The sequence below is a fragment of the Podarcis pityusensis genome, assembly GCF_964106645.2.
Source record: "Podarcis pityusensis genome assembly, chromosome: 11".
Taxonomy (NCBI): Eukaryota; Metazoa; Chordata; class Lepidosauria; order Squamata; family Lacertidae; genus Podarcis; species Podarcis pityusensis.
In genome coordinates, this window is record NC_138036.1 from 52954195 (window position 1) to 52967516 (window position 13322).

Consider the following 13322-nt stretch of genomic DNA (forward strand, 5'->3'; position numbering starts at 1 on the left):
TGCCCCACAAATAACCCAGAGATGCATTTTAAATAAAAGGACACATTCTACTCGTGTAAAAACATGCTGATTCCTGGACCGTCCGCGGGCCGGATTTAGAAGGCGATTGGGCCGGATCCAGTCCCCGGGTCTTAGTTTGCCTATCCATGGTCTAGTAGAGAGAGACTCAGATGGCTATGGCTGGGGGCTCTATGAATCCAGTGCTGAGCTTATGGGGGGGAGGGCAGAACCTCTTGGAGTGTGACTGCTGTGGATACCACCATCCAAGGCTCAGGCTATATAGATTTGTAAATACAGTGGTGCCCCGCAAGACGAATGCCTCGCAAGACGGAAAACCCGCTAGACGAAAGGGTTTTCCGTTTTTGAGTTGCTTCGCAGGACGAATTTCCCTATGGGCTTGCTTCGCAAGACGAAAATGTCTTGCAAGTCTTGAGATTTTTTTTCCGCTTTTCGCCCCCTTTATCTAATCTGCTAAGCCTTTAATAGCCTTTAATAGCCTTTTAGCAGCTAATCCGCTAAGCCTTTAAGCCTTTAATAGCCGCTAAACCGCTAATAGCGCTAATCCGTTAAGCCGCTAATAGGGTTGCTTCGCAAGACGAAAAAACCGCTAGACGAAGACTCTCGCGGAACGGATTAATTTCGTCTTGCGAGGCACCACTGTAAACCATATATCATAAAGACACCACATTCTCCGCTGTGCCTCATCTTTCCCAAAAGGAAACACAGACCCTGGGTAAGTGCCTCCAACTCCCTGGGATCCCATGTTGGAGATTGGTGTGTGTGTGTGTGTGACAATATATACTAGGAATAGCTGAAATGACGAACATTTTGAGAGTGGCAGGACCTGAATTGAGGTTTTTGTCGGTCTTGTCCTTGAATCCTTAATCACTCCCTCTTCTCTCCCCATCCACAGCAAGCCTCTTTGAAAAAAGTCAGAGACCCATCCCTTCCTTTGACGTCTTCAAGCAATTTATTTCATCAACATCCCATTATGTAAAAAGGAAGTCAGCTAGATATTTATAGGCACAGGGGGGTGTTGTATGTGAGCAACCAGATATCTCACGTCATTTGGAAACTGCAGATAACCTGACCATGTTCGTATGGAACCATTGAGAAACAAGAAAACATTTTCTTCGCCCGTGGTAACAATTCTATTGTTGCACGTGCAAAAAGCAACATCTGAGCGCTGGATTCTGGCATGCCAATTTCAAGCTCATTTTCTTGAATTTATGTGCCATAGGTTTTAATAGAATTTATGAAGAATAAGACTGCATTAAGGCAGTGATGTGTTTATAGCTTATGGTTTGCCTTTCTGTATCATCAAGTTTCCATAGTCCATATTTCTTTTTTAACATTACTGTATGATGATTTGCTTCTTTTTTTACCATGTTTTTCTCATGGTTGGATTTTCCTTTATTCCGCTTTTTGTTAGCTCGTTTTAGATTTATGCAGTGCGCTGTCCCATACAGTGGTACCTCTGGTTACGTACTTAATTTGTTCCAGAGGTCCGTTCTTAACCTGAAACTGTTCTTAACCTGAAGCACCACTTTAGCTAATGGGGCCTCCTGCTGCCGCCGCGCTGTCGCTGAGCGATTTCTGTTCTCATCCTGAAGCAAAGTTCTTAACCTGAGGTATTATTTCTGGGTTAGCGGAGTCTGTAACCTGAAGCATATGTAACCTGAAGCGTATGTAACCCGAGGTACCACTGTAATGCTTTTTAAAACTGAAAAATGGCATATATGGTGACTAGTAAGTATACACACAAAGTATCAAATGTGGTGACAGTAATAGTAATACAACAAAACAACAACACCACAAACTGGCTTATAAGTATAAAACCAAATTTACTAACATACTAAGGTTCCATGTGCAAGACAAAACCTGGAGATACTGAAAACATGGAGTGGATAAATGTACAACTCTATCTTAACAAGTTACACGTGCAGTAAACGTTATACAGACTGAGATGCAACTCTGATTATCCCTGACCAGTGGCCTTGTTGGCTGGGGCCATTAGTGGTTGGAGTCCTAACCTCTGGTGTATAAGCATGTGGCCTAACAAGTCAACTCTATACATGTCTGCTCCCACTGAGTCCCACTGAGTTCAATGGGGCTCAATCACAGGGAAGTGGATATAGGTTGCAGCCTAAAAGCTGAGGGAACAATCCCAAACTCATTGTGTTGATATATATGGGAGAGAAGAATGGCAGATTAAGTTGATGGATTATGACGAAAGGGCAAAAATGACCGGAAGGATCAGAAATCAGGAAGACCAAGATGTTAATAAGGAATGGGGAAAATTTATAATTTATCTTAAAAACCATTGTAAACAGTTAAAATCGTTAGTAGGTTTGGAATAATTGGTGAATTTTGGACACGGTGGAGAGGTAAAAGATTTGGATTATCAAAAAAGATGCAGGAGGAAATGACTAACAATAGGACCTACAAAGGGGAGGAGGGAAATCCAGGAGATTCCTTGGAATCTTGTTTTTATGTTGTATGTTGGATATGTGATTATAAAACTTTAATTTGAAAAACTATATATATATATATACACACACACACTGTGTGTGTGTATGTATATATATGTATATATGTGTGTGTGTGTGTGTATATATATATATATATATATATACATACATATATATATATACACACACACAGATATACGGGAGAGGTTTTCCTTACTATTTCCTTACATACAAACTACCATTATTACAAGAATAATTGGTGTTTCCAGCCCCTTTCCCTCTGAGAATGTATAAGAGGAAAAGAAAAATGACAGACACAATACCTGCTGCTTACTCCCTGGATTCCCAGTTCTGAAAGAATCTCCTTCATAACTGAAAAGAGACAGAAACATCCATTGGCTCGGCACTAGGTTTCAGTTAAAAAGAAATCAACAGCTTACCATTTGATCATTAAGAAAAAACTGTGAAGTCTGTTTTGTCCAAGGCAACGCAATTACAATTATGCATATACAGGGCTTGCTTGGTAGCTTCTGCAGGTGATAAATGAGCCTAGCAAAAATGCTATGGCTTTCTTCCTCCAAGACTGAGGGTATGTTCACATCAGCAGCGTAACACTTCATATCTTTCAATATTTATTTTTACAATATTATAGCCCCCTTGGGTGCCTCAGGAGAAAGGCTGCACATAATGCAATATATAAATAAGTCTAAAAGTATAGTCGTTTTTTTATCTATTTGTTTGCTGACAAAATTTAGTCTGAGAGAGTGGCGTCTAAGCACTAATAACAGATAAGTTGCTGAACATCCAGCTGTCAAAAACAACAGCTGTGTGTTTTAAATTCTACCGCCCTCTTTGTAACAACTGAACAGAACGTAATACGTTTCATGATATCGGAAATTTCACATTTAACTCTCCATCCCACGCGGCTGCCAAAGATGCGGAGTGTGGGAAGAGAAATGCAGAATGTTGTGATGTTCTGCTAAACGTAACAGAGATGGAGCCGGCCCAGGTATTAGGCAGAATGAGGCAGGTCCACTCTGCCTCAGGTGGTGCCCCAGTCAGCTCCTTGCTTGCCCTACTGGCAGCATTTGTGCTGATTTGGGGCAAGATCATGCTGAAATCATGTGAGATTTTGCAGAGCCCAAAACCAATGCGGATGTTGGTGGGGTGGGGTGGGGTGGGATGAGCAGCCTAGATGGTGGTTGCCATGCGGCACTTCCCATTTTACCCAAAGTGGCGGAATGGGAGGTGCAAAGGTAAAAGGTAAAGGACTCCTGGACAGTTAAGTCCAGTCAAAGGCGACTATGGGGTTGCTGCACTCATCTCACTTTCAGGGCGAGGGAGCCGGCGTTTGTCCGCAGACAGCTTTCCGGGTCATGCGGCCAGCAGGACTAATCTGCTTCTGGCACAATGGGACACTGTGACGGAAACCAGAGAGCACAGAAACGCCGTTTACCTTCCTGCCACAGCGGTACCTATTTATCTACTTGTACTGGTGTGCTTTCGAACTGCTAGGGTGGCAGGAGCTGGGACAGAGCAACGGGAGCTCACCCCATCGTGCGGATTCGAACTGCTGACCTTCTGATGGGCAAGCCCAAGAGGCTCAGTGGTTTAGACCACAGCGCCACCCGTGTCCCAAATAAACAAGCACACAATCACTGAAAGGTCCACCCACCATTGTGAGGTTCAAAGCAATAAAGATGATGCCTCCCCAGCTGTTGCAATTGGCTGTGAGTATCTTGTGATGTCACAAAAGCACTTGGCAACTGAGTGGATATACAGGCAGGCCAACGGGAAAGCCCTTTTCTGTTTCCAGCAGGACACACCTGGCAATGGAAGTGACATTCAGCACTGCCCAGGTTTCTTCCACTTGGAGGAGGCAAACTGGAACACCGTGATAGAAACCAGAGAGCACAGAAACGACATTTACCTTCCTGCCACTGCGGTCCTATTTATCTACCTGCACTGGCATGCTTTTGAATGGCTAGGGTGGCAGGAACTGGGACAGAGTGATAAGAGCTCACCCCGTTGCAGGGATTTGAACCGCTGACCTTCTGATCAGCAAGCCCAAGAGGCTCAGTGGTTTAGACCACAGCGCCACCTGCATCCCTGCACAGAGAACTACATATGCCCCTACAGCTTTGGCTGAAACAGCACATTTAGTATAAAGTCTACTTTAGTAGCTCTGTGCAGATATGCAGTAATCCAGGCACTAATTTATTACTCTGTTTTATAGGGTGGAATAGTGACATTAATTCTTCAGGAACATATGAGTGTTCAATGGCTTTCAATAAAGCCACAAATTATCATTGCTTCTGCACAATGGCAAGGGTCAAGTCAATGTATAGTAATTCCATTATATCCGCAATGCTAACATTATGGTGTTCACTGTTTTAATTTACAGAGATAGATCTAGGAGGATTTGTTTCTTGTTTTTAAATAATGTTCCAATGCTCAAAGCAAAATAAAATTGGTAGCTTATATGGACCTCTCAAGCCTTTGATGCATAAAATGTAGTTAACTACTTGGAAGAACCTCTGAAATGGATTTCAAATATCAATCATTTCTACAGCAGTTTTAATGTTCAAAGTGCTTTTCAATCATTATAAGTCAGCAATAATCTTATCAATCCCCTTTCTGTGATAATTCTGTGATCATTTATCAGTCAAGGAGAAATGGCACGTTGTCCAATGAACTATAATTTGTTTTCCTTCTCCTCCTGTGTTTAAAACCCTTTTATATTTTTGGATTATCAATTGATTTAAAGCATTTGTATATTGTCTTTCTTTAATGAGCTCAATGTGGCTAATGAATAAATTAAAACAATGAGTGATATCCAAGCCCATTCTTCTAACAGAGAAACATGATTGTAGTCTCTCACAAATTAGAACCTAAAATAACATTAAAATGGGAAAAGAAACTAAAGTCTATTGATTTCAGTGGATATACTCTGAGTATAACTTAGTTGGCTATTGCCCGATAATGTTACAATGAAAAGAGACAGTTTGACAAGAACAGTAATTGATTTACATGGTTTGGTATGCAACAACAGCAGCAAGAATACTTATCGCAAAGTATTGGAAGACACAAGAACTTCCCACGCTGGAGGAATGGCAGATGAAACTGATGGACTATATGGAACTGGCGGAAATGACTGGTAGAATCCGTGACCAGGGAGAAGGGTTGGTGGAGGAAGATTGGAAGAAATTCAAAGATTATCTTCAGAAACATTGCAAAATTAAAGAATGTTAGAGTGATGTTGGATCGAAAATAAGTGGTTTCCAGATGTACAGGTTAAAGTTATTGATAGACTAAGATTAAAGATTAGGATTAAAGATGTTTAAGGAAATGGAAATTTGGTACTTAAGAGGTAAAATTTTAATGTTATATTACATTAAGATTAAAGATTAGGATCAAAGAAGTTTAAGTGTTATATATTATATTAAAATTAAAGATTGGGATTAAAAAAGTGGAAAAGAAATTGCTGGACAAACAATTTGGATTGGAATACAAAAGAGGGAGGTATGAGGAAGTCCAGAAAATAAGTAAACTCAAAAACGGAAATGGAAAAGTGATATTGTTTTTAATTGTTATGTTTCTTTTTTTTTATTGTTGTTTCTTGCTTTTCGTGTTTTTTTATTCCTTTCTGGGATTTGTATCGTGTATTTGTGTATTTTTTTTCTGTTCAATTTTTGATTGAAACCTTAATAAAAAATTATTTAAAAAAAAAAAGTAATTGATTTACATGGTTTTAACATTGTATTTCATATTACTCTAACCTGCCCTAGTGGGTAATAAACCTAATAATAACAAAACACAATGAAGCACTCAAACCACAGCTAGAAAACACAAACAACCATTAAATAACGTTTAATCACAGCAATTAAAACCACTTCAAGAAGGGAGCAAACACTTATAGCCCCATTTCCACCATTCTGCATAAGGCCACAAGAGAGAAGTGTGGTGTAATGGTTAGAGCATGGGTAGGCAAACTAAGGCCCGGGGGCTGGATCCGGCCCAATCGCCTTCTAAATCCGGCCCGTGGAAGATCTGGGAATCAGTGTGTTTTTATATGAGTAGAAGGTGTGCTTTTATTTAAAATGCATCTCTTGGTTATTTGTGGGGCATAGGAATTCGTTATATATTTTTTTAAAAAAAATATAGTCCGGCCCCCCACAAGGTCTGAGGGACAGTGGACCGGCCCCCTGCTGAAAAGGTTTGCTGACCCCTGGGTTATAGCATTGGACTAGGACCTGGGAGACCAGGGTTTGAATCCGCACTCAGCCATGAAGCTCACTGGGCGACCTTGCGCCAGTCACCATCTCTTAGCCTAACCTGCCTCAAAGGGCTGTCGGGAGGATGAAATAGGGTAGAGGAGAACCATATCCAACGCCTTGAGATCGGGGGGGGGGGGAGGTGGAATATAAATGTAACAAACAAACAAACAAGTGCCTTTCAGAAAGCAGCCTGAGGAGCTGCTGTATAGGGTCCCCCCACTCTCCAGACCAGATGGGGGGCATGTGGGGGGAGAGAAAGGGAAGTTTTGCCATACAGGGATGTCCTTGCAAATTGACACAAAACCATGAAAACAGGCAATAGCATTGAAATGGCACCAAAAGGAAATAATAATCAGCCCAGCAAAACCATAGTACAGTGGTACCTCGGGTCAAGAACTTAATTCGTTCCGGAGGCCCGTTCTTAACCTGAAACTGATCTTAACCTGAGGTACCACTTTAGCTAATGGGGCCTCCCGCTGCTGCCACGAGATTTCGGTTCTCATCCTGAAGCAAAGTTCTTAACGCGAGGTACTATTTCTGGGTTAGCGGAGTCTGTAACCTGAAGCGTATGTAACCCAAGGTACCACTGTAGAAGAGTAGAAGAGGGTGCCCCAGAAGGTCTCCCTCAAACATTTGCTCAGTTATCGCCATAGTTCAGTCTTTTTCGGCACAAATTTGCAGGAAGGTGGATTCCATATCTAAAAGGCAATCCAGATTGTAATGTAAGCCTAATTACACAAGAACTTGAGAAGCTGCCTTTTACGGAGTCAGTCCATTTAGCTCTGCACTGTCTGAAGGAATGGGTTTCCCAAACCCAAAACTGACTGTGCAGGCAGTTTGAAACAGGCACCAAAATCCCTATTTTCCCTTAGCTAAAATCCATTAACTTGAGCTCTGAGTCAATGTATAAACAAAAACCCGGCTGAATAAACAAGTGCTCAGAGCCCTCTCCTTTATCAGTTCATGACGGCAAGGATGGCCTTGACTGTTCCAGTAGAACAGGGATGACACGTCTAGGTCTTATCTTACGTCCTGGACACACTCTGACACACAGACCTAGTCTGGGAACAGTGCCAGAGTGTGTTCTAGGAATTGGTGACCTCTTGCTCCAAGATAAGAGTAGGAACAGGAATAGCCTTTTATGGTCAGAAGTACAGGAAGGAATACCCTTTTATGGTTAAGAATACCAGAGCAGGAACATATGTAATGTCAACCTGCGTGTATAGGCTGATGTGGTTGGATTCCTGGGGAAGGGGGAGAGGGTGCCTGGAGGATATATATACTGCATGAAATTTCTCATTTCTTTGGAATTGCTGTGGACACACCACGCAGGTGCCTTTCTGCTGTTCCGGAGAGCAGAAATAAAGAACTCTTTCTCTGAACCAACCCTTGGTGTCATTTGACTTCCTTCCTCCTGTCCGGGAGCAACGCAGAGCCCACCAATCGGTAAAGTCTAATATGGCTACGGTCTACTCTGGCTGTAGATCATCGATTCATACAATTGTTGAGCTGGAAGGGACCTCAAAGGTCATCGAGTCCAATGCCCTGCAATGCAGGAATGTGGCGGGTTTCCATGGCTTCGCACAGCAGCCTCTCCTAACGCAACCTGGAGATGTCAGGGACTGAATCTAGTTCCTCCTGCATGCAAAGCAGTGCTTTACCACTGAGCTACAGCCTTCCACAGCAGCTGCAATCAAATCACATTATTCCACCAAATATGGTTAGCTAAGATTTATAGCGTATAGAAATTTACCTTTGGTGAAATCAGTTTTATGAGGCTTAACTCATTCTGTGATACTGATTCATGAGACAAACTAATAGAGCATATTCAGCAATGAAATCAGGTGAGCGAGGAAGTTATGCACTTTGAGTCTGATATAATTTTTTTAATAAAAAGCTGGACAGCAACACTTTACGTGAATATCCAGCACGCAAAACTAACGTTAGAGAAGTGTGTTCAATGATTAGCTGGTTCTGTGAAGAATAAATGATTTTGGAAACCTAGAACTTTCTAGTTGCCTCTTCACAATGGTGAGAGTGGTGCGGAACTGAGTGATGGGAACGGGTTCAAATTTAATGGCGCGTCATCAAAAACTTAACGAAACTTACTAGGCTGTCTGTCAGAAGGATTTATCAGTTTCATTCCCATGAGATCATTTAATTCTTTTTCATTTGTGCCGCCAAGGATATACAGCTGTGAATACAGAAAAGTAAGAATGAGCAGTAACGTATTAGCTGAATATGAATTCAAACAATGGCAACACAAATCACATTTATGGAAGCTTTTGGTCTGGAGCACACACACACACAAACAAACACAAACACAATTTCTTAATTTCACAATTGTCTCTTTGGAAATTGCCATCGTGGAGGGTTTATCCCACAAAGACCAGGGATCTCCACTGGTCTCAGATAATAAACTGTAAGCAAACTCCCACTCTGAAATCTGCACTTTGAAATTAGAGCGGACAGTGTTCAAATTTTGCTGTCATTTGCCCTATACTTGCATAGTGTGCTTCATCCAAGAGCAGAAGAGGCTTGACATATTGCAAATTAACAGTCTTTCCCCCCAAACCGGGCACATTAGGTATGACTAACAAGCACTTGAAAACACGTGGAGCTTATAAATTTTGCTATCCTTGCTTGGGCCCTGTGAGTTATTTTCTCCCCCCCCCCCCAAATCCCGACATTGTCTAATGGGGAAGTGCTGTGCCTGCTTATTGCTTTCTGAAGAACAAAAACAGCAGCAGCAACTCTTGAACCTTTCAGAAATATGATAGGATAAGACAGTCTTCCTCAAGTTAATACCCTTCATAAATTTGGGGTTACAAGCAATGACCATCATCCTTGCCCATTAGCCATCTTGGTTGGGGTTTCTGCGCTTTTAGTCTAAAATACCCGGGGGAAGGAATCAGGTTAGAGAAGGCTGGTGTAAAATTATTATTATTATTATTATTATTATTATTATTATTATTATTATTTATACCCCCCTATGCCCGGAGGTCTTAGGGCGGTTCACAGAAAAGATCAACTTGAAAAGCACAATATATATAATAAAAATAAAAACAATAACCCAATAACACCTCCCCCCAAAAGTGCCACATTTTATTTTAAATTTTAAATTTATCTAACATAATTGTTACAAAATATAAGCAAAATATTCCAAATACATACATACATACATATTTCAAATAAGCACATATATATGAAAAAAGGAACAAAAGAGAAAAAAAGAAGAAAAGAAAAAAGAAGAGAAAAGAAGAAGAAATATTGGAAGAATTTCTTCCAAAGAGCCACATTTTAAAAGGGCTGAGGATCTGTTGGGTTCTTGGCCCCTCAAGCCCAAACAACGTATTATGCACAAATGCATGTCACAGGAGTCCGATTATCCTTTCAAACAGGAAATGCCTTTTGTAAGTTGCAAACTTCCGCTTGACACTTGGCAGAAGGAAAGTCGGGGCTCTTGGAATGAGAAAACAATGGCTTAATGTGGAAATGGGGAGGAGTTCACCCCAGCAGTTCAAAAACTCTTCCTCATTTCCCGGGACATCATAACAGTGGGCAGCAAAGATAGAAACTACCAGGTAAACCTCCTGAAAACTAATCTAAAGCAGGAAATGCAAGTAGATTGGAAGATTTCATGAGAGAAGCAATTTTAATTGAAGATAACTTTCTTGTCCAGCAGGATCCCCCTATCTTTCACAGCCACTTCTGTACCTCTGGGAATGGCTGCAGTGCGGAAACTTTGACCTGTTCCATCAATAACCCTGTTTGTAATTCTGCAAATACCTTATTCTGTTTTATCAACTTAGATGCCTTAAAAACTGATTTGGCAGATTCATGGAACGTGCATCTATCAATGGCCTTTTGCAACGCCAGTTACGAATACAGTCCCACACGCTCTCACTTGAAGTAATTCTTCCACTTCTAAAAAGACTGCCAGGCTAGGATTTATACTAGGCCTAATCACTCTGAAAGTTTGAACAGGAAGAGAGGACTATAAATGGCAACTAGGCTTGATGGCCATGGTCCACCTCCATGGTTGGAGGCAACAGTACTTCCGAATATCCATTGCTTGAAACTATGGGAGGAGAAAGGGATCTTGTGCTCAAGTTCTGCTCCCTGGTTTCCCACGGGCACCTGGTTGGCCACTGTGAGAACAGAATGCTGGATGAGATGGACCAGGAGCCTCATCTAGTAGGCTCTTCTTATGTTCTTATTGAAGCTATCTTCCAGTTGCAGCCTGGCCAAACACAGAACACCCTGTTTGCTTGTGTGTCTCTGGGTTGCCATATTCTGAGGCTCCTCAAGGAGTGACCTCAAGTGACCTCAAGGAGTGCCCCAGAAGGGTCTACAGGCAGGGGTGCAAATTTATGTTGTTCATTGAAGGATCGCTACATTGGTCTTTCAGAAGTTTAGCACGGCTTCTCAGACACAGCTGCGGCCGTGAGGTAAACCTGTAGTTGTGGGAGGGCCCCATCAGCAGGCCCCATCAACTGTCTCATTGCTGAGGACCACCAGACCAGTCAGCTGCCCTAAGATTGATGAGGCCTTATATCATCTCCCTCAGTATTGCCCCACCCTTGCCTGCCTTCCTCTCACTGTCCTTCAACTGTCAACTGTCTCCTTCCCCGATTCACACGTCTCCAAGGTTCTTTTCTCCAATGATCTCCCATTGGCCAAGGCCAGACTTCCAATCCAGTTGGCTCAAAAGCAGAACGCTGGAAAATTTTTGCAGAGAGTGCATTATTGCATAGGAACCAGATTCCTAAAACCAGGGACCTTGTGCAGATTGTGTCCTGTTCTTCAATCTGAATCGCTGGTGCTGGTTTTTTTCTCTTCCCCAAACACTTTTTATTAAATACAGTTGTACAAGAGTAACTATTTATTCATTTTCCTCACTGCACAGCCTGGCATTTGGATGGGTGACACTGACAGAGAGCTGAGCTGCTCTTTCCACAATTATCTTCCGATTCTTGGATGAAACATTGTGAGCAATCTCTGCACAACAGGACTTGTTGCTCAGCAGCCGCACCTTCAGCTCTTTGACGTTGTGGACAAGGAACTTTCTGAATGCTGAAGGCAACATGTGCTTTGTCTTCTTACTGCTACCGTACCCAACGCTGGGCATTAATATTTGGCCCTTGAACCTTCTGAGAACTCTGTTGTCAATACAGCTGGGCTTCCACCTTTGCCCTCTCCTCTGTTCCACTGTATATCTTCCTCTCTCAGTCACTGGTGCCTTTTTAATGGATCTGGCTTTGACTGCAGTGCTCAGGCCAGGATCCAGGCATCCCTCATGCTCCCAATATTCAGTTCTTGATATTAGGAAATCCCTCTGCCATCCCAGTAACCAACAGACCTTGCCTTTGACTCTCCCAAAGCAGATAGGATGACAGGAAACGGAGAACAGTGAAAGTACCTAGCTAAATACTCCCAAATGATCAGAACACTTATAAGAATATAGCTAACATTCAATAATTGCTATCTATGGATGACCTTATTGGAATTCCTAGTATCATTTTGTTTTAAACAAAATGGGGGTGGACGTCAGATCAGGACTGCAATACAGGGGAAGGTTAGGGCGAATTAGGAACTCTGTCCCATTAATTTCTTTTCTATTCTCTCTTCCACGTTGCACCCGTTTGCACCCTCCTAACCTGCCACACAGAGGGACGCGGGTGGTGCTGTGGTCTAAACCACTGAGCCCCTTGGGCTTGCCGATCAGAAGATCGGTGGTTTGAATCCCCACGACGGGGTGAGCTCCCGTTGCTCGGTCCCTGCTCCTGCCAATCTAGCCGTTCAAAAGCACGCCAAAAATGCAAGTAGATAAATAGGTACTACTCTGGTGGGAAGGTAAATGGTGTTTCCATGCACTGCTCTGGTTACGCCAGAAGTGGCTCAGTCATGCTGGCCACATGACCTGGAAAAACTGTGAACAAACACCAGCTCCCACAGCCTGTAAAGCAAGGTGAGTGCCGCAACCCCAGAGACATTCGCGACTGGACTTAACTGTCAGGGGTCCTTTTTTAACCTGCCACCCAGGGCACATGCAGTGCCGGATTTACGTATAAGCTAAACAAGCTATAGCTTAGGGCCCCATTCTCTTGGGGGCCCCCCAAAAAATTAAAGAAAAAAACACCTGGATGTACATTTCCAAAATATAAGGTAAAAAACATATAAAATAAAACCTACATATAGCAACAGTGTTTTGTGTTGTGTACTCTCCTATGATGTAAGTAATGGGCCCCACTTGCTAGCCCAAACCCTAAAATATCACTGGTTTGCTCATTTCTATATATAGGGTGCCTACATTCTGCATGTACAAATGGCTTTAGCTACCTATTAGGTCCATAAATTACCATATAACATATATTCAACACAAAAAAACAGCGACAATTTGGTGTTGACAAAGGGGAGCTGGACATATAAAGGGCCCCATTACCTTCAGTAGCTTAGGGCCTCATCAAACCTAAATCTAGCCCTGGGCACAAGTCAACTTCCCTCATCCCACCCTTGATCTTGATCGCTCCCATCCCCCACAGCTGATTCTCTGAAAAGAGAAAAGATGACA

At 42.4% G+C, this 13322-nt stretch overlaps 1 protein-coding gene and 1 long non-coding RNA gene across 4 annotated transcripts in view; one reads left to right on the forward strand and one right to left on the reverse strand.

Annotated features, from left to right (window-relative positions):
• The window catches only part of LOC308458463, a 229277-nt gene extending 228091 nt beyond the window's left edge, over positions 1-1186 (forward strand). The window contains exon 3 of the long non-coding RNA XR_013977442.1: positions 284-1186. This is a non-coding gene — a long non-coding RNA (uncharacterized lncRNA). The remainder of the gene's footprint in view (positions 1-283) is intronic.
• The window catches only part of LOC308458119 (kelch domain-containing protein 3-like), an 80336-nt gene that overhangs the window by 24419 nt on the left and 42595 nt on the right, over positions 1-13322 (reverse strand). For all 3 annotated transcript variants that reach the window (XM_080972832.1, XM_080972833.1, XM_080972834.1), the window contains exons 13-14: positions 8858-8942; positions 2795-2843 (exon numbers count right to left, since the gene is read on the reverse strand). In XM_080972832.1, the coding sequence (XP_080828958.1) occupies positions 2795-2843; positions 8858-8942 (134 nt within the window). The remainder of the gene's footprint in view (positions 1-2794; positions 2844-8857; positions 8943-13322) is intronic.